Raw genomic sequence first — 22,468 nt, forward strand, 5'->3', positions numbered from 1 at the left:
CGTAGGCATGCAAGATGAGGGTTTAATTCGGTGAATGAAGTGCAAACACAGGGAGCGGAGGGTCTGAAAGTTTGGGCCCTCGATGGGGTAGAGACTGGGAGCGTAACTGGATCCACGACCTGCGTGTCAGCACCAGGAACTGGGCTGCTTTGTGCCTCTAATGAGACGCTCTGGCACGCTTTCATACACACATTCCAGCCAAAGAGAGGGAATGTATGAAAGAGAGAGGGATGGGGGACTGATAAACGCTACATCTGAAAGAAAGAAGGGGAAAATGAGATGGAGGGAGGAAGGGGACAATTAATGTATCTCATCTGCCAATAATAGAACCCCCCCCCAAGTTCCTGTAAACAAGCCCCCACCTCTGTTAAAAAGTCGTTATTGAATTTTCTACAATTCACACTGAATCTTTGTTTAAAGCAGAGAGAATGTGAAGTCCGCTTCTCTCCTTTAACCCCTGAAAATTTAATTTAAACTATTTTTTCCCCCTATAAAGCACTTCGGTAATTCCCAAACTTCAGCCTTGACACCAGGGTTCCTCTGTAAGTCAGGCTTGTCTATTTTTGACCACTTTCAGAGGTATTCAAAGACACATTTGAATGGACTGCTTTCATCGTATAAACACTCCATTTGAACAGCCTCAAAACATCACCTACCCTCCGCCTACTGACCAAACAGGAATCTGACATGTTATGAGCAAGCACATTAAAGCTGGGTATTCATACTACATGTTGTATCTAAACACGCAAATTAATACTAAAATCACTCTAAAGCCACATAGAAAGGTTCATTCAATAATATGAATGAAATATAGCCACCAGGCCTGGTTCTCCGAGAACTATTTTCCCCCTGAAGCATTGTACTGGTTGCATTCACAACCTCACTAGGAACCCTAAAGTGATCCAGTCAACAACAATGTCAACAAAACACACTTGTATTACTGTTAGTTCCTGTTGTACTGGATTATACTGCTACTGCTATAAATTAGGAACTAATTTAGTTCACCCAAATGGCATTCCTTGAACTAAGGTCATTCTTGGGTCCTTCAGTGTTAATGCACTAAAAATCAAGTATTTCTGCCAATAGTTCTTGTAACTGTAAAAAAAAAGTTCCTCCAATATAAAAGTGTCTGTATATAATAATAATAATAATTATTCCTTACATTTATATAGCACTTTTCTGGGCACTCAAAGCGCTTTTACACATTCGGGGGGAATCTCCTCATCCACCACCAGTGTGCAGCATCCACCTGGATGACGCAACGGCAGCCATTTTTGCGGCACACAATAGCTGATTGGTGGAGAGGAGACAGAGTGATGAAGCCAATTATGATATGGGGAGGGTTAGGAAACCATGATGGACAGAGGCCAGTTGGCAGATTTGGCCAGGATGCCGGGGTGAAACCCCTACTCTGGGATTTTTAACGACCACAAAGAGTGAGGACCTCGGTTTAACGTCTCATCCAAAAGGCTGTGCTCACTGAGCAGTATAGAGTCCGCGTCACTATACTGGGGCATTAGGACCCACAGAGAGCGCAGGTTGGGTGCCCCTGCTGGCCGCACTAACACCAATTCCGGCAGCAACCTAGCTTTCCTATGTGGTCTCCCATCCAGGTACTGGCCGGGCGCAGCTCTGCTAAGCTTCAGTGGGCGACCATGTCAGAGTTGCAGAGAGCTAGCTGCTGGCATATACTATAACAGATAGACATCGCACCTGCCATGGTTTTCTTACAGACATGGAAACATTAAAATATTTATGTTGGAAAATGTTTACAACTTGCATTTATGATGTGCATTTGCACATTTATGCTCATAAAAAACTATCCAACGTGACTCGAACACATCATTATTATTATAAGACACATTTTCACTTGGTCCAGCATCCCAGAACACAACATAGAGCAACCTAGCAAGTTGCAAATCAATGCCTTAGTTGCTATCTACAGGGTTTCCGCGGGGTCTTAAAAAGTCTAACATTTAAAAATCGAAATCTTAGGCCTCAAAAAGCCTTAAATTCACTGTTTTAGGTCTTAAATATTTTTGTACAGGTCTTATTTTTCCTTTGTCCATGTACCGATACATCGGATTTTCTTTTAAATTCTTTTTCGTTGCTGTTGATTGGTTTTCATGGTGTAGTTCTTTATTTCACTAGTTCAAATGTAGTTTGCGGTATTACAACTACAAATGAGACCAACATGCAATAGCAAAGCAGCTTTATGGTATTAAACTCAGTGAGGCCAGCGAATGTGACATCATTGCTGTGTTTGCGGAGGCTCGCTTTGGGTGCGCGCGATATGATTTCGGCTGTCTGTGCAGCATTTTTATTTTAGTTCAACATGAATCACTTTAAATAGATTTCGTCTGAAACAGGTACGACTGTACCGACACCTTTATGATCCGTCCATGCGTGATAACAGGGAGAACCAGACAAACAATAATTCATAATAATACATAGATAATTCTTAGCAAGAAAAAAGTTTGAAAAAAAGGGATGAGTTTGTTAAAGCCAAAAAAGGTCATGGCAAAAGTGGAGACCCACGTACACAACTACAGAATATGTTTTTTCACCAGTCATAGGTTTTACACTGTTGTGTATATTACAGTTTTCAATTTAAAACAATTTATTAGGTACTAAAACTATAAGAAAGAAACATTATTTTTTTGATAACTAGAAATAAATATTTAAACCTATCGGTTTACAATATACTGATGCCCTTTTATTCTGGGCTTTATTGGTGATAATGGTCAGGAATGTTAGACCATTATTGCCTTTTAGCATAAGTAGAGGACAGAAACTAACCAGCCAGTAATGTGGGAATTGTTGAGTTGGCAAAAAAAAAAAAAAAAAAAAATTCTTTACATAATAAAAATATATATCATTGCACAGCAACCCAAGATCTGTAGTCATTAGGGATGGGAAGATTAACCGATATGTATCGATACGCGGTCATGCGCGTGCACGATGCGAGTGCATCGGTAGAGCAGCAGAGGATGAATGAAATTTTGGAAGCAAATCGAGATGCATCGGTTTTTGCGAGATGCATCGGTTTTTCCAAGATACAGCTTATATTTTTAATATAGAATGTATTTTTTATTTATTAACAAGTGTTGTCAACCTGTTTTTGGCGCATAATTTAATCGACCTACTTAAAGTAAGCCTTAGCAACGGATTTGCGGATGTGTACACTTACACTACAACTGTATCAGGTGTGCGGATGAAGCTAGTGGTGCGCCCTCAGAAAGCGCGAGAAGCAAAACAAACATTTTATTCCCCACTGAGTTTTAAATCTAAAGTATGGCAACATTATGGATTTAAGGATGGACGACATGACAGGACAGATGCAATTTGCAAAAGTGTGCCGCGCATCTGTAAAATACACGGGCAGTACGACTAATCTGAAATCTCACTTGAAGCGGCGCCACTGTGTTGTTGTGAAAGCTCCATCTTCCAGTGGACCTCTATTCTGCCGCCCTATGCGCGGATATAACTGAGGACGCGCGTGTGTCGCGGACCTCTATTCTTCCGCCCTATGCGCGGATATAACTGAGGACAAGCGGGCGCTGATGTAGGTGTCGCGGACATAATTGAGGATGCGGGTGGTAAGGGGGGTTGTTGCGGACGCCGCCCTCTCTATACTTCCGCCCTAGGCGGCCGCCTAGGTCGCCTCTATGGACGTGCCGGCCCTGTTCATCTGCAAAGATATTCAGCCTAGTGTCACGGAGAACGAAGGTTTTGAACACCTCCTTCTGTTAATTTTTATTTAATTACAATAATAATAATATTAATAATAATAATGATAAAAATAATGGGTGTCACGGTGGCACGGTGGGTAGTTTGACCACCTCACAGCAAGAAGATTGCTGGTTTGTTATATTTTTATTAGCCTGTTGTTTACAGTGACAGTGATGTTTCAAAGCAGCATAACACTGCTAGTTCACCACCTTAAGTTTTGAATATTCAGTGGCAAAATATATCTTTGTAAAACTTGTTTTCATAGTTGAAAAGTTAAATCACAATTCTTGTTGTGCAATGCTAAACCTTTATGTTGAAAGAGTGCAAATATATATAATTTAATATATATTGCACTTATACATTCTGTTTATCTTGAAAATACTTAAATAATATGTGCTATATGTTCTAAAATGGCCCTCTACTGTAAACTGACACTCTGGCTCTGAGAGAAGAGCCAGTTTGTAAAAAAAGTCTTGTTTTTGCTTGGTTAATAAATAATCAATCAAACTCATTCAATGGCACAGCATCCTCTTTCACATCATCTCATAAACTTGATCTAATTAGTTAGTGCTGAATTATCGCATCGTATCGTGATATGGGTGTGAATCGTATCGTGTCGCATCGCAATATGTCACAAATGTATCGCTAATATATCGGATCGTATTCTTTGTATCGAGATGCGTATCGGATCGGCATTATAGCTTAGATGCCCAACCCTAGTAGTCATTAATATTTAACTTTAATAGGGAGAACTGTCCGAGATAGAGCAAAAGCAAGTGATGCATCAAAGTTTGATTTAAAAAATCTTTTATAAAATCTTTATAATTATTATAACAAATTATACAACATAATTCATTTAAAAATCATGAAAGATATTAATGATATGATGTAGTTCCGGAAACTTTCTACTTCTCTGTTTATCTGTCTGACTCTACGCTGGCTTTTTTTGACCGCCCCTGTCATTTTAAAAAACCTTGTCTGTTTGAGGTGTGCACGCAGTCAACAAAGGTGTGCAATGCGGCGCCAGACAAAAGTATAAATCAGCCTTAAGTGTTTGTTTGTTTGTTTGTTTGTTTGTTTGTTTTCCTGTAGGATAATGATGCATCTAGCCTGTCTTCATTACTGTTCAATTTTAATTGAAATTATTTTGCCACTATTTTTGTGATTTTTGCATTTTTTCTTTATGTGTATGCCAAACTGTCTGTTAGCAAATGCAGATTTGAACAACTGGGCAACCTTTTGAACGCAGCTCCGCCGACCGGCTGGATCAAAACTTTTTAAAAACATGAATGAATATTGGAGTTACCTTTGCAAGTTGGAGAAAGGAAGACACCATGTCTGAAGGATTTCTCTTAGACAGGTAAAGTTCTGTTTTAAAACTGTTTTAGCTTCACGCAAATCTGATGTAACTCTAGATGTTGTTGTTACAAATGGGTTATATCTTTACTTTCCTATCCTGGTTCTCAAGTGTTATTCAGAGACCTCACCCACGATCACTCCCTTCCTCCCTGGTCTCCTGGATTTTCAGAGACAAATGTTGCCAGGTATGTACTATAGTAATTTATAGTAAATACTACTATAGATTAACCATACTAACACCTCCTATAGAGATCAGTTCCAATGTCACTAGTTTTTTTAATGTATGGGCGATATATATTGCACCACTGAAAATGATTGAGGGTCATGTCCATGTGTTGTGTGATAAGTCCATATTGATTATTGTGACAGGCCTAGGCATGGCAAGTGTAGCCCAGACAAACAGTAAATGCATGAATCCAGTTCACGTTTACCCTCATGATTAATCTAGTAGCGGCAAAATGGAAACATAAATTGAGCCACTTTGGCCTGTCACGCGCACTTGATTCAGGTGTGAAGTGTCAGTGGAAACAGGGCACCAGTGTGTGCTCCGAGTGCCAGAACGGCCTGAACTTTCTGCCTCCGCCGTGACCTCTGTGCTGAAACGGAGCTCCTCTGGTGTGTCTGACACCTTTCCCCACACTGCTGTTTCACGTTTCTCACTTGGGGGCCGGAGCTTATCCACACGGTCCCTGCTCTCAGGTGTTTCCTAATGACAGTTTTCATCTGCCAACATACAGCGCCTCCTCTGCACACAAACACCCAGAAGCTAAAGTCCATTACAGGCACAGTTCACCCACAAATGAAAACCTGGACCCTTTTCACAAGACTGTCATAATGCATTTAACAGTCATCAGCATCTTAAATCCTTGTGTGTTTACGAATGAAATTAAGTTGACCAGACACAATATAATAACTATTTTGTGTTTGTATTGTCTGCAATGAAATACAAGTCAAAGAATTTATTTTTTGGCATTTGTCGGTGAGGTTTGCAACATTGACTTGCTTTGAAACTATCTAATTGTATGCTTGGTAACCAGATGATTGCTGGTTCAATCCCAAAAGGAATGGTCTGTGAGCCAGTGGTGCAAGACCCAGAAGGCTGCACCAACTCAACCTGTACCTGTACTGTTTTACATTTACACATTGGGCAGATGCTTGACCCACAACCTTGGCATTGCTAGCACCATTCTTTTCCAGCTAAGCTACAATGACACCAGTTCAGCTTACAGTAGAGTAAGAAATATAGGACGGATCAAGGCATAATGATCAGGTATACTTAATTTTCCATGCTCTGCTTCAACTTGCACTGTCCACATGGATGAAAAATTTGGGATGCATGCTGATGATGAGCAAGGATGTCTGCAGACACTCCTGATGATGAAAATTGCATTACAAGAAAAGCAATGTGACTGCTGTGGAATGGGGATGGCCGAAGCTTGGCCTTTACATTTATGCATTTAGCAGAAGCTTTTATCCAAAGTGACCCGTGAACAAACACCCTAAGCAGGGAATCTCAATGGAATCAGCTCAGTCGTGATTGTTATTGAGATGGATATTTATTTTAATATCCCTGCTGGTGCCAGGACTCAAACTTGCAACCTTTGGATCCCAAGTCCAAATCTCTAACCGTTAGGCCATCCCTACTCCCATACCCAAATTAGGCAATCCTTATACCCACTATACCCAAATTAGGCCTTCCCTATACCCACTATTACACTATATCCACAGTAGGCCATCCCTATGCCTACTCTAACCCAATACCCACATTATGCCATCCCTATACCCACATTAGGCCATCCCTATACCCACATTAAGCAATCCCCATACCCACTGTACCCCAATACCCACATTAGGCAATCCCCATACCCACTATACCCCTTTACCCACAAAAGGCAATCCCCATACCCACTGTACCCCTATACCCACATTAAGCAATCCCCATACCCACTGTACCCCATACCCACATAAGGCAATCCTCATACCCACTGTACCCCTATACCCACATAAGGCAATCCCCATACCCACTTTACCCCTATACCCACATAAGGCAATCCTCATACCCACTGTACCCACATAAGGCAATCCCCATACCCACTTTACCCCTATACCCACATAAGGCAATCCTCATACCCACTGTACCCACATAAGGCAATCCTCATACCCACTGTACCCCTATACCCACATTAGGCAATCCCCATACCCACTGTACCCCTATACCCACATTAGGCAATCCCCATACCCACTGTACCCCTATACCCACATTAGGCAATCCCCATACCCACTGTACCCCTATACCCACATTAGGCAATCCCCATACCCACTGTAACCCTATACCCACATTAGGCAATCCCCATACCCACTGTACCCCTATGCCCACATTAGGCAATCCCCATACCCACTGTACCCCTATGCCCACATTAGGCAATCCCCATACCCACTGTACCCCTATACCCACATTAGGCAATCCCCATACCCACTGTACCCCTATACCCACATTAGGCAATCCCCATACCCACTGTAACCCTATACCCACATTAGGCAATCCCCATACCCACTGTAACCCTATACCCACATTAGACAAGCCCCATACCCACTATACCCCTATACTCACATAAGGCAATCCCTATACCCATTATACCGTTCCCTGGCCAAAGTCCCTCTATCCGCCCTTACGATCATGGCCTCCCAATCATCCCCTTCCACCGAATTGGCTCTATCACTGTCTCTCAACTCTACCAATAGCTGGTGTGTGGTGAGCGCACTGGCGCCGTTGTCCTGTGGCAGCCGTCGCATCATCCAAGTGGATGCTGCACACTAGTGGTGGTGTGGAGAGACCCCCCTCATGATTGTGAAGCGCTTTGGGTATATGACCATACACAATAAATGCACTATATAAATACACAATACATTACATTATACCCACATATGGCAATCCCCATACCCACTGTACCCCTAGACCCTCATTAGGCAATCCCCATACCCACTGTACCCCTAGACCCTCATTAGGCAATCCCCATACCCACTGTACCCCTAGACCCTCATTAGGCAATCCCCATACCCACTGTACCCCTAGACCCTCATTAGGCAATCCCCATACCCACTGTACCCCTAGACCCTCATTAGGCAATCCCCATACCCACTGTACCCCTAGACCCTCATTAGGCAATCCCCATACCCACTGTACCCCTAGACCCTCATTAGGCAATCCCTATACCCACTGTACCCCTAGACCCTCATTAGGCAATCCCCATACCCACTGTACCCCTAGACCCTCATTAGGCAATCCCCATACCCACTGTACCCCTAGACCCTCATTAGGCAATCCCCATACCCACTGTACCCCTAGACCCTCATTAGGCAATCCTTATACCCACTGTACCCCTAGACCCTCATTAGGCAATCCCCATACCCACTGTACCCCTAGACCCTCATTAGGCAATCCCCATACCCACTGTACCCCTAGACCCTCATTAGGCAATCCCCATACCCACTGTACCCCTAGACCCTCATTAGGCAATCCCTATACCCACTGTACCCCTAGACCCTCATTAGGCAATCCCCATACCCACTGTACCCCTAGACCCTCATTAGGCAATCCCCATACCCACTGTACCCCTAGACCCTCATTAGGCAATCCCCATACCCACTGTACCCCTAGACCCTCATTAGGCAATCCTTATACCCACTGTACCCCTAGACCCTCATTAGGCAATCCCAATACCTACTGTACCCCTAGACCCTCATTAGGCAATCCCCATACCCACTGTACCCCTAGACCCTCATTAGGCAATCCCCATACCCACTGTACCCCTAGACCCTCATTAGGCAATCCCCATACCCACTGTACCCCTAGACCCTCATTAGGCAATCCCCATACTCACTGTACCCCTAGACCCTAATTAGGCAATCCCTATACCCACTGTACCCCTAGACCCTCATTAGGCAATCCCCATACCCACTGTACCCCTATACTCACATCAGTTCCTACAATGCAACACAATAATAAGTGAACAACCCACCTACATTCAATGGCTAGAAAGTACCCATAATGCACTGTGAGAGTTTGCACACCAAATGAATTGATGCGTCTGACAACAATACGACGTCCACAAAGGAATCCTATCAGTGTACGTTTCTAAATTAAATGATCTAATTGTTAAATGAATATTTTCATACATGACAGAAATCAAATGATAAATCAAATAAACAAATCAAAATGCAGAAAACAAATACTTACTAATAGACAACTACCAATGGATTTGACCAAGAAGTTGAAAAACGAATCCCTCTGAGGGATTTATCAAGCAGCGAAACACAAAACAGCATCCATTCAGTGCACTCAGCAGTGCTCCAGTTCACTCGCTTGTTTACATGTACTTCTTCAAGTGGACTAATTAATGGACCCAACATCCCATTGTTTTGCTCCAGTAATCAATCTCATTCTCCCAGGCTTCCATACCTTTGGCGGCCCATGCCCTCAGTGGGCTGTTGTCGTCTATCACATGGTAGAAAGTGAGGGGTAGGATGAGAAAGGGACTGTCACTAGATGTGTCCACTTGGAAGGCTACATTCCTCTGGTCCAGACGCACCGTCTCCCCCTCTTTAGTCTGCGACGTCTGCAGTAGCTTACCTGATACCTGTGCAATCAGAGATATGAGTTAATCTTATGTGACCGTGCAAATGATAATGGAATTAACCATCATTTCCTCAAAGATGTGCTCACCTGGCAGCCCAGAAGCAGGCTCTTGCGCATGTTGGCCACTCTAATCATGAGACAGGGTCGACCCTCATGATTGGCTACCACAGCATGCTGACTGAACTTCACCGTCTCGCCACGCTTCTTCGGCCGAGCTACCTGTATATTGCAGAATAAACATTAGGTCTGAAAGAATTATACAGGTTATCAGACTGTTCAGATCTAAACATGAATCCAATTCTCGTAGGGCTGCATGGTTAATCAGAATAAAGGCTCGCGCTTTTCATCGACTTTCAACGTCTTGTGACTAAACAAAGGCCGCCAATGTGATCATGCACACCAATGCGCAAAACGGCAGGCATAGAAGCATCATTTTTAAAGAAATGCCTCATGCTTGTTTTTGTTTTTTTAACGTGCCGCTTTAAAATCTTTTCCACCAATCAGATTGGCTCCTTGGTGCTGCTGAAGTTACAGTAAACACCACTTGGAGGCGCTCGAGCTTGCCCAGATTTACTTTCATGCAATGAACAAGATGATGCACCAGGGTAAAATGAAAGTGGAGCTACTTTTCTTTATACTGTAGTTGTCTTGACACAAAGAGCTACATGATAAACAAAATAGCAACTACAGTATAATAATGTAGAGTAGAGCTGCACGATACTGGCTAAAATGAGAATCGCGATTTTTTTTTTGCTTAAAATAAAGATCACGATTCTGTAGATTTCAAGAGTTCACACTTAGCTGATGATTTATAAAAGCTTGTTTGGCATGCTGTCCCAGGACAGAGCCCCGAGCTCAAGGGTTCCTCGAGCCCGGGGCTTCTTCCCGTTGGCAGAGCGAGAGGGGAGCCTGAGCTCGGAGGATCTCAGAACTCCCCTGCTGCGGTAGCTAAGGGAACACAAAGGATTAGACAAAAGCTTGATTGTTATGTATGTTGAATGTCTTTGGATGGTGGGAGGAAACCGGAGAACCCGGGGAAAACCCACACGGACACGGGGAGAACATACAAACTCCTCACAGAAACACCCACCAGTCCTGTGGAACCAGGGCTGGCAGTGTTCTTGCTGTGGGGCTCACAGTGCTAGCCACTGTGCCACCGTGCCGCCCAATCAGAGGTAAAAGAGGAGAATAGGGGAGGAGGGGGGTTTCTTCCAAACGAAGATAAAGTGAACTGGAAACTGTGGCTATTTATAGTAGCTTAGGACTCATATGATTGGAAGATAGTGATTAGCAAATGCGAGACCGGCCGTGATAAATCATAAGCACGTGATCCTCTCGAAATTAGTTTATAAATAAACTTCACGTAAAATAAAGATATGGTAAAAACAAACATATGGCACAACCTCGATAATAATATTATGTGTAGGTCTACTGGTTTCTATAAATAATTCTGTTCTACTTATAATAATTGTGATATTGAATTATTATGTTTGAGATATATGCTTGCAGTCTGTCATATTAGACAATTTTATTCACTGGTAAAATCAGACATTTGCCATTATCAGATTATATTCAACAATATATAGGCTAGAGTAGTTATACTGACACTGTAAACATTTATTTTCATGCACAACTGTGTGTTCGCTATGAAAGAAAAAAACATCAAATGCTTGTCATAATCATAACTCTAAAGTGCGATATGATCATTTTAATGAAGTGCACACTTTCGGTTTCATTTTGACTGCTAAGTGCTGTTCATACTACACACACGGCTCCCAAACGATCACTCTGTGCCACAAACTAAATATTATTTACAACTGTATTACCTGTTACTCGCAACATATGCAGGTTCTGTTCACTAAAGTAGACGCACGCGCGTCTATCACTAAGTAGAGCGCGCGCGCCCGCCCTCTCTTTGATAACAGCTCATGGTCAGCTGCTCACGTCACGTGTGATTTCCGGATCGCGAAAACATCATGATATTAAAACAAAAATTTAATTTTAGGGTGAGTTATACCTTATAAATACAGTATGTGACTCATTCAACATCATTTGGGGGTGTCAATGTCATTGAGCAACGTGTGTGAAACAATGAAAAGACTCGCGCAGCCGCCTTTTCTTCTCTCCTGAACTTGAAGTTATGATTGGCAGAATCGTAGAAATGCTGGATTAAGATCTTTTAACGATTAATTGTGCAGCTCTAATGTGGAGCAGTGGAGAGTAGCAAGTAGGATTCATGGCTTGCAAGTCCATGAATTGCCATCTAAGCTAATTTTGCGAATTCACTCTGCTCGACTCTGATGAAAATCGCCTGGGTTTGCAAATTAATGTTTATCTCAATTGTGAGAGCTATACCTTGGCGAGGAAGGTTCCCGTGATGAAGATCTCCATCACCATTGTGATGACGAGCTGAACGATCAGCAGGATGATGGCGAGTGGACATTCCTCAGTAATGCAGCGAAAGCCGTAGCCAATCGTAGTTTGCGATTCCAGAGAGAAAAGAAACGCTCCGGTGAGAGTCTGAACCTGCATGACACACGGCGTATGGTTGGATGGAGGATCAAACTCTGGGGAGATAGATGGCAATAACGCTCGGGTTAGCTTCCTGCTAACATCTGTCAAACAATAACTTAAATCAATAATTCAACCCAAAAAAATTGAATCAGTCAGACAAAAACATAGTTTTTAAATGTAATCCTAACTCATTTATGCCGTGTAGTGGCGTTGTGTAGTGGCTTTTATTCTGAAGCTTCCAAAAGTGCACAAATAAAGCCCCCCAGGGGTTAACATGTCTTGTAAAGCAGATCAATTTGTTTTTGAAACAAAAATATTTATAGTTTTTAATTCATTAACACCAATCACTGACTTCCGGTGGTGGCCAAATGCATGTTATATGCAACTGACGAATACTACATATGATGAAGGATGGGTAGACACGTCACATTGTAAGGGTAATATACTTTATAGACTGATTCCACGCAGCCGCCTTTTTTAAAAGCGAAATCGGAAGTCGGAAAACCTGGAAGTATCATTGGGGGTTACATAGGAATGTTGTGTAGCTGGCTATATATCTTATCAGCGTAGAGAAAGTGACACAAATTTATAATTTCACCGCTTTCTGGGTGACATGAAGGTCCGTTCTGAATGAATGGTGAATGTAAAAAAGGTTATCAGAGCTAATTTTCAGCTAAGTTAAGGGAAATGGCACTAGTTAGCTAATGTTTTCTTTCCCAAACACAATTTTTAGATGCCATTAATCAAACTCGAGTTAATAAACTGATTCTTTCACTATATTAGACTCGTCACGATACTGAATTAAAAGAAAAAACATCAATATCCCGCTAACATTTAAAGCACTGTTGATAGCTTTCTTAAAACAGCGCTGATTTGCCATTGTGTTCACATGCTCAACAGAAATGATTGTGATTGGCAGAGAAGGTCATCAGTTCACCCTCTGCTGTATACCGAGCACAAACAAAAAAAACGAGCGATCCAGTCTCCGTGTATCTGTGTTTGCTCTGGGTGAAGAGCAGTAAACTGAGTGCAAACACAGATACACAGAAACTGGAGCGCGAAGCAGCCAGGAAGATCAGTTGAGTCATCCACGCTCAGCAGTGCTTCCATGTTAGCAGGAAATAGCCGGGTTTAAAACTCCAGTACCAGGACAACACTATTACAGACAACACGAGGGCGTGCTACAGAGGACTGCAGTGTTTTATCACTCACCTGGTTACATAGGCTGATGCAGGAAAGCGTCCCCATGATGTTTAACTAGTGCCATAAACTGAAGCCTAGGAGGACACTTAAGCGTATCACTGAGGTTGTGATGTTGTTTAATGCTAAATTTCTTTTAATTGTTTGAATTGAACTTACTGAATGATATTAAAGTGAGGTTTACACCATTTCTGCATTTTGAAATCTCGGCAACAGCTGGAGGTTTGTAGTCCACAGCATGTTACTGCAATGTTTACAGTGCTGGTCCTATACTTCTGGGTTTCTTCCCACCGCAGCCTAGCTTTGGTTCTTCAAAATGGCGGCCGCGAGAAATAAGCGTATAGCAATATACAGTAATACCATGCCAACTAGTTTTCTTTTTTTGCTGTCGATTTCTATGGTAAACAAACTGTTCACTAAATGCATCTATTCCTGGAGCTTCTGTTACAAAATGCATCTTAAAGTCTACCTGAAGCAGAAGTTGCTGAGAGTTATTGATGTTCTCCCAACTGAATCGGATTATTGAGTAGGGGGTGGAGCTTTCTTTTGCGCATCATTCCTTTATAGCAAATTAACAGTCAGAGACTGTATTAATATGCAGTTGCTATGGAAACCCTCAAGTTGACATCAACAGAAGGACCATCACTCCAAATGCAAAAGCAAATTATCAGACTTTTACTGAAAGTTACCAGAACAAACAACTTATTTTAATTAATTAATTAACTTGTAACATTAATTAACATAAACATTTTCATTTTAAGTGGACGTTAAGTCAAGTTAGCCGCACAAAACGTGTATTTGGTCACCGGCAGAAGTCAGCAGTTGGAGTTTACGGTTAAAAAACGTATTAAATATTTTTTTTAAAACTAGGTCAGTGCAATTGATTGAAATTTGATTTCAATTTTTCCCTCCATTTTCTATGATGAAGTATTAATCGATAATAGGACGAAAAAACGCATACAAAAATTTCAGACTTCAATGTGCAAAGACCTTTACCGCCATTGCATCTTCCACGTCTGTATGATGTTCACATTCAAATTGAAGAGCAAAACAAAGCACCAAAAATTAATGTTTAAACTAAATAAAATGTGCTTTCAAAAATGTCAACAACAACTATCCAACATCATGGATGAGCCAGGATAAAACGTAAATCTACTCTGACCGAAAATTAAGTCATATAGAAGGTCATATACACCAATAACAGCTTGTTAAAGGTGAGCAAATTATGGGATAATTTTCATTTTTTGTCATCTAATCCTTTAAAGCACATCCTCCTCACCTAGTAAATCTCCATGCACGAGGGCCACCAAGTACCACAGGACCCCAAAGACAAACCAGGTGCCAGCAAAGGTGGCCGAAAACAGGAAGAGCTTGTAGCGCCACTGCATGTCCAAGAAGGTGGTCCACAGGTCCCGCAGGTAAAGTGTCCCGCGGCCGCTTACGTGTTCGATTCGAACGTTGCTCCGCCCATCTTTGGACAAAACCCGTCGCCGGCGTCTCAGAGCTGCAGGGCCGTTTCCTGTGGAAGTTCCGCCCCCTCCGCCACCAAGGAGGGGCTTCAGGACATCTGTCTGTGTCTGGGAGTGACAGACTTTCTGGGGGGAGGAGCTACGGGAGGAAGGGGGCGTGGCTGAAGTCATAGCTGTAGGGATAGGAGAGAGATGTTCATTTATTTCTGATTGGATTAGATTCAAATGTATTGTCATTACACATGTATAAGTACAACACAACAAAATGCAGCTTAGGTCTAACCAGGAGTGCAATAGCAGCAAATGCAGAATATAGAGCTATACAAAGCAAGGAATTTTTCACAGTATTTCCTATAATATTTTTTTCTTCTAAAGAAAGTCTTAAGCAATATAAGGTCTCTTAATCAATATATTGTTTTCGATAGTCTACAGAACAAACCATCATTATACAATGACTTGCCTAATTAACCTAGTTAAGCCTTTACGCTGAATACTAGTATCTTGAAAAAAATATCTAGTCAAATATTATGTGCTGTCATCATGGCGAAGACAAAAGAAATCAGTTATCAGAAATGAGATATTAAAACTATATCATCTATAACGGTATCACCACATGGGCTCAGGACTACTTTGGCGAAGCTTTGCCAAGTACCACAATACATAGTTACACACACAAATGCCAGTGAAAACTGTACTGTGCCAAAAGGAATCCCTATGTTAACAGTGTCCAGAAGCAGCGTTGACTTCTCTGGGCCAGAGAACACAGTGGAAACGTGTACTGTGGTCAGATAAATCAGTATTTTAGGTCTATTTGGGGAGAAATGGATGCTGTGTGCTCTGGACCAAAGAAGAAAAGGATCATCCAGACGGTTTCAAGCAACAAGTCCAAAAGCCAGGGTGTGTCATTGTATTGGGTTGTGTCAGTGCCCTTAGCAAAGGTAACTGCTTTGGTTTACCATTATTGCTAAGAAAGTACATTGTGCCTTTGCGTATTTCAACAAGACAATGCAAAACCACATTCTGCACACATTACAAAGTCCTGGCTGTGGAGTAAGAGGATACAGGTACTTGACTGGCCTGCCTGCAGTCCTGACCTGTCTCCAATAGAGATTGTGTGGCACATTTTGAAGCCCAAAATGCGACAAAGACCCCAAACTGTTGCTCATTTTAAGACTTGTTTGCAGGAAAAATGGGACAGAATTACATATGAATCCCTTCATTACTTAGTGTCTTCAGTCTCTAAACATTTTTAAAATGTTGTAAAAAAAAAATAATGGCAACGTTACGAAGTGGTAAATGGTGTACTGCTCCAACTTTTTTGCAAGAACCAAAATTGAAAGATGTGTTTATTTAGTTAATGCTTGTTGTATTGTCTGCAATGAAATACAAATTTCAAAAAAAAAGATTATTTACGTTTTTCATACTGTCCTAACCTTTTCCGAGTTGGGATTGTAGTTTATTACATTTAAATATAAAATCCCCAAAATAAATGACTATTATATTCTGTCCACTACAGTAATGACAAGACACACTTGTAAAATGCAACCTGCATATTTCTTTCTATTCAAGTTTTGCTCTAAATGCACTACAGCAATTGACGATTGCACCATAATTAGTCAGTCTGAATTTTCCAGTGGCATTTGTTTATTTCCTAATAACTCCGGTTATGGCTCAGTTTACAGTTCCAGTTATCAGTTCAGGTTACAGAAGCACTTTGTATCTTTTTACTCTGACATTGAAAGCAGTTCTTCTTAATGAAAAACCCATCCAGCAGTTAAGCTTGCATGTGAGAAACCCATCACCTTATCTCGTTCTCCAAAAATCTAGGTCGTCCAGTAGCATTTTAGAAGAAACGGCAAAGAAAAGCGAGAGTTTCAATCTCCATCTGAGCTTTTTCTGAAGTAAAGAGAGACACATTAGAGACACATTAGCGAAGTTTCTCTAAGAGCAGAAATGGCCAAAGTAGCTTTCACAGTGATGTTTATCGCGGACACGTGAGCGCATCCTTTCCTCTGGAGGATTGTGCGTGCCAGCATCGGGTCCGGGGGCGACACTGGTGGTCCATTTCTCTTTATTTAACTTTTTTTGACTCCACATTCAGACCCTCCAGCTGCCCGAGCGCATTAAATGCCCCTCATTGACGCAGTGGACGCAGCTGCCCTTTCTCATTTAAAGGCTGCCCATCAGCGCTGACCGGCTCCGTTTCCTGAAAAGGCCGACTTATTCACCGTCCCAAAAGCACAAAAAAAAAAAAAACTCAGGAAGGAATCGCAGATGAAAAGAGCGCCACCATGTTTTCCATATTCTCTGCATTCCTCAGGGGATGACATTTCTCAGCACTTCACCTTTAGAAACACTGACTGTTTTAAGGTGGACTGAATACTGCGTCTCTTGTTGAACTTCATCACACTTAGTTTTTTTTTTTGTTGTTGTTTTTTAAGGTACAGTTTTTGCTGTGTGAAATGAGAAAATGACTAATATACATTCAAAAGTTCACACTTAGATATTGCTTGACAGCTGTAAGCAGGTTTGTCATGCTGTCCCGGGAGAGAACCCTGAGCTCGGAGATAGTTGAGCCCAGGGCTCCCGCCAGGTCCATAGAGCATGTGAGGGGAGTACGAGATCAGGTGGTTCTCGAGAGCTCCCCTTTTTAAAGGAGGAAAGGAGGAGAAAGGGGGTGGATGGGGGGTTTCTTCGGAAAACGAAGATAAGGGAGTAATGTCTAGCTAGACTACTTATAGTGGTTTAGGATAGATCTGATTGGCTAACTAATGAGTGTAGATAGTTGGCCAGGTGCAGTCAATTATATCACGTGCTCCTCTCGAAATTAGTTTAAAAACTTCACATAATATCACACATTATTTTTAACCCTTGTGTATTGCTCAAATTGACTATACGTCTATTATAATGACATTTTTGATTCCAAAGTCATGATGAAAGTCAACGAATGATCTTTCATTCTTGATTGTTGGTGGTTTTCCCTGTTGGTTGTCGAAATGTGATTTTAATCGTTACTCATCATCAGGGCCAGACAGAATTTGCGGAAGTTTTTTGCTTTTTCTGCGGAGAATTTTGGTAAAAATCTGCGGATTTCTGCGGAATTATTTTGGGAGTGTCCAGCGGAGTATCATAACTTAGACCTTAATATATTAAATAAAAAGTAATAAATTACTGAATAAAAACTGAATAAATTCAGAATTACACATTTACTTAAGTAAATAAACTGAATTAATGATGGGCTAAAAATCTGCAGGAATTCTGCGGAAAATCTGTAAAAAATCTGCGGAAATCTGCGCGCGCAGATTCCGTGTGGGCCTACTCATCATTATTCATTTAGATAGGCCTGTGCAAAAAAGTTTCAGGCTTTTAAATGCAGTTCACAGAGATTATAGTGTGCGTGCATAAATACACTCGCTGTTTTTACTAGATTCTGGGTGCTGAGCTGCTTATTTTATTTTTTCTCAGACATATCAAGTGCACAATGATCTCTCACACACATTATACTTCATATAAAAGCCTGAAACTAAGCTTTTTTTGCACTGCTACTGTTGATCAACTGTACAAATTACACGTTTGACCTCTTTCCAACAGGGAAACCTACAATCGGGAATGCATGATTATATGGTATCATGGCTTAGCAATCAATAATGTCATTATAATGGAAGTCAATGGGGCACAAACAGCCACTACATAACGAAAGGGTAGTCAATTTGACCAGAGTGAATTGTTGAAATTTTGAAAACTTTCAAAGCGTTTTTCAAAGAATTTAATTCATTCATTCACTCATTTTCTTTTCGTCTTAGTCCCTTTAATAATCCAGGGTCGCCACAGCGGAATGAACCACCAACTTATCTAGCATATGTTTTACGCAGCAGGTGCCCTTCATCAGGAAACAATTAACCACACCCATTCACACACATACACTAAAGACAATTTTGTCTTACCTAGTTCACCTATAGCACATGTCTTTGGACTTGTGGGGGAAACCGGAGCACCCGGAGGAAACCCACGCCAACACTGGGAGAGCATGCAAACTCCACCTAGAAACACCAACTGACCCAGCCGAGGCTTAAACCAGCAACCTCCTTGCTGTGATGCAATCGTGCTACCCACTATGCAGCCCCACCAAAATATAGGTCAAAGTAATATTTATCACTAAAATCACAAACACAGAGAAAGTTGAGGCCAAATTAAGCCTCAAAATTTCCTCAGAGTGGATAAAAACATCTCCAACAGCTCAAAAATCGAAAAGGCAATAAGCCACAGGTTAATAGTGAGAATTGGTACTTAAAGGGAACCTATAAAGCCTGGTTTATACTCGACGTATCCGCTTGTTCGCTTGAGTGCATGCGGTGAACGTGACGTCATCGCGGAGTTTGCGGAGGTTCGCTTTGGGTGCGCGTGGAATGATTTCGGCTGCGGTGCGTAGGGAATTTTTTGAGACTTGAGCGAAGAGTACGTGCAGAACCGCAACTGATTTGAGTTAAATATGAAACACTGAAGAGATTTTGTCTGAAACAGTACGACTGTACACATACCTTTATGACCCATGAACAGAGAGATAACCAGATGATCAATAATTCTTGGCTAGAAATTGCAACAGCCGTGGGAAAGGAGAAACTTTTTGTTAAAAGGTTTGGAAAAACCTGAGAGATTCATTTATTAAAACCAAAAGAGGCCATGGCCAAAGTGGATATGAGAATATGTTTTTACACCAGTCATAGGTTTTTACACTGATCTATTTTGTCTAATTTTGAATTTAAAACAGTTTAATAGATACAAAAAAAACTATAATGAAGTCACAGAATTATTTCTTTGATAACTGGGAAGGAATATTTAAACATATCGGTTTATAATATAATGATGGCCTGTTTCTCTAGGCTTTATTGATGATAGTGGGCAGGAATGTTGGACCATCACTGCCTTTTTAGCAGAAGAAGAGGACAGAAACTAGCCAGACAGTTTAATGTGTGAATTGTGGAGCGGGTTAAATCTAAAATAAATTGTATTTTTTATTTTTGTAAATTTTTTTTGTGATAAAACGTATATTTGTAAAGTAACTCATGTTCTGTTGTCATTAATTTCAAATACACAATATGTTTTTCCACCAGTCATAGCTTTAACACTGATTTATTTATTTGTGGAGCGAGCTAAATCTAAAAAACAAGAATCTTTTTCTAAAAAAATCTTTTTTTTTTTTTTTTTTGCTTTTACTCTTGCCATAATAAAAATATCTTTGTAGAGCAACTCCTGTTCTTAGTGATTATTATTGTAATAAACTTCAAATGGTAAAACTGTCTAAAGCTCCTTTCACACATACAGACCTTTCCGGAAAATTGTATGTGTGAAAAGGTCCTTTTTGAAAATACCGGTAAATTTGTTCTGGCTATTTTCCGGAAAGAGAAGTTGTAACATTACCGGCAATTTGCCGGAATGCTGCGCTGTGTGAATGCAGAAGGAAGATTCCCGTAATAAGCGCGTGCACGTCTAGAACGTGCTGACGTGAGACGTCTGCTTTAGCCAATCACAACAGTCAGACGCATTTACGTCCGCGCGGTTTGTGAGGATAAAAGCCTTTGAATATTTTTCCAGACACATTTAGCTGCTAGAAGTTAGTCAGATCACGTTTATGTGTTCTTCTTAATGCCAACTGTATAAATAATCATCGATGAGATGCTTATGATAAGCCGTTGTTTGTTTACCTTCAAGCTTTGCGTGCGCCTATGAGCGCCTGCACACGCACATATTATGAACATCTCGACATGCGAAAGTGATCCTGCGAAAGTTGTTCACAATATTGATCATCCACAGAGTTTGTAATTTAGTCAAATGTTTACAAATACAAGCGCAGCCGTTTAGAGCTCATTTGTGGTGAATGATGTCAGAATTTACCGCTATTTTGGAATGGATGTGTGATTGCTCTTTTCCGGAAAATTGCCGTAACCTCCTCGCCTGTGTGAACAGCGCTTTTTTCAATATACCGGTAAAGTCGTCCCGGAAATTTTCCAGATATTTACCGGTATCACTGTGTGAAAGGGGCTTAAGATATGCACAAAAGCAAGTGATGCATCAAAGTTTGATTTAAAAAAATCTTAAGTGTATCGCAGTGTTGGGTTGCAGCTGGAAGGGAATCTGCTGCATAAAACATATGCTGGATACGTTGGCGGTTCATTCCGCTGTGGTGACCCCAGATTAATAAAGGGACTAAGCCATAAAGAAAATAAATTAATAAATGTACAAGTTGGGATTCGAACCCAAAAGCCAATTGCAGCACAGTAACTGTACACACGCACAGCCCACTAGGCTTTAAGAGACAGAAATTCGGTCTGACCCTGTCAGTAAAACCCTTCTGAGATGATCAATGCTTTGAATCGCAATGCTTGAATTGTGACCAGGTGTTTCGAAACACTTTAGTCACGTGACGTATGTGTTTTGAATCACCTTAGTCATGTGACCTGGGTGTTTAAGATCATGCTTCGGTGCAGTGTTTCGAAACATTTTCGCTTCGGGATCTCAACACTGTCTCGAAACATCAGTTTCACGTCAGCCATCCCTAATTAAAATGACACAGATGAAAGAATGTTTTCAACAGGTGGTTTGTCAAGCCCGCTCACCTGTGTGAGGTACACTCAGAATACTATTTCTAAAAACAAGTGTAATCTAAAAAATGCTTGTTAGATATTCACACTTGAATCAAGACTAAAAGTTTTCCAGTACTGGGTTGCAGCTGGAACAGCATCCACTGTGTAAAACCTATGCCTGAGTAATTGGTGGTTCATTCCACTGTGGCTACTCCTGAATGAAAATGAATTTATGAATGAATGAACAAGACAAAAGCACTTAATCCAGTGCAGTCTCCTGAAAAACAAAAAGGACAGCCTCAATATTTCCCTACGCTGACAGCTTTATTTCCAAGACTCGTCCAAGAATCACTTCCTAGACTCAACTCATTCATTCTGCCCTTTCTTGTTTAAATGTCCCAGTTTTTAGCTCCGTCTCCCTTCAGCTTCTGCCTTCCGCACCAAATCAAATAAATAAATGAAATGAATGAGTAGCGGGGAGATGCGATACGCTCTCCCCTCTCTGACCCGGCTCTGGACTCACGCTGAGGGAATGAATAGGTATCTGTCTGGATCTCTGTGCTCTGAATACTAACGCTGGAGGAGGCGGTTCTCGACTGCGGGCACGTGTTATAAGCCGAGTGTACACACAGCTGACCTCTGAACTCGCCCACACAAATACAGTACGTAGAGCAGACAAACGTTGACTGATCGCGCACTTCTCATGCTCTCAGAGACCCTCAGATCTGCGGACTGCACATGCATAAATGCTGGACATTACTTCTGCAGACAAGCATACATTGTACCTACGCCTGAATTTGATTTATAATATGAATAGGGAAATGTCTGATATATACAGTTAAGGGAAAAATTATTTGCCCTCCTGTGCAATCTTTATTTTTCAAATATTCAGATTTTTTACAGTATTTCCTATAATATTTTTTCTTCTGGAGAAAGTCTTATTTGTTTTATTTCAGCTAGAATAAAAGCAGTTTTTT

At 41.3% G+C, this 22,468-nt stretch overlaps 1 protein-coding gene across 4 annotated transcripts in view; it reads right to left on the reverse strand.

The window, feature by feature from the left end:
* kcnj10a (potassium inwardly rectifying channel subfamily J member 10a) overlaps nucleotides 1-22,468 on the reverse strand; it is a 41,426-nt gene that overhangs the window by 13,536 nt on the left and 5,422 nt on the right. For all 4 annotated transcript variants that reach the window (XM_087260394.1, XM_087260393.1, XM_087260392.1 and 1 more), the window contains exons 2-5: nucleotides 14,721-15,083; nucleotides 12,083-12,294; nucleotides 9,815-9,946; nucleotides 9,551-9,728 (exon numbers count right to left, since the gene is read on the reverse strand). In XM_087260394.1, the coding sequence (XP_087116520.1) occupies nucleotides 9,551-9,728; nucleotides 9,815-9,946; nucleotides 12,083-12,294; nucleotides 14,721-15,081 (883 nt within the window). In that variant the 5' untranslated portion in view covers nucleotides 15,082-15,083. The remainder of the gene's footprint in view (nucleotides 1-9,550; nucleotides 9,729-9,814; nucleotides 9,947-12,082; nucleotides 12,295-14,720; nucleotides 15,084-22,468) is intronic.

The sequence above is a fragment of the Danio rerio genome, chromosome 7, assembly GCF_052040795.2.
Source record: "Danio rerio strain M-AB ecotype USA chromosome 7, GRCz13ab, whole genome shotgun sequence".
In the NCBI taxonomy this organism is placed as follows: domain Eukaryota; kingdom Metazoa; phylum Chordata; class Actinopteri; order Cypriniformes; family Danionidae; genus Danio; species Danio rerio.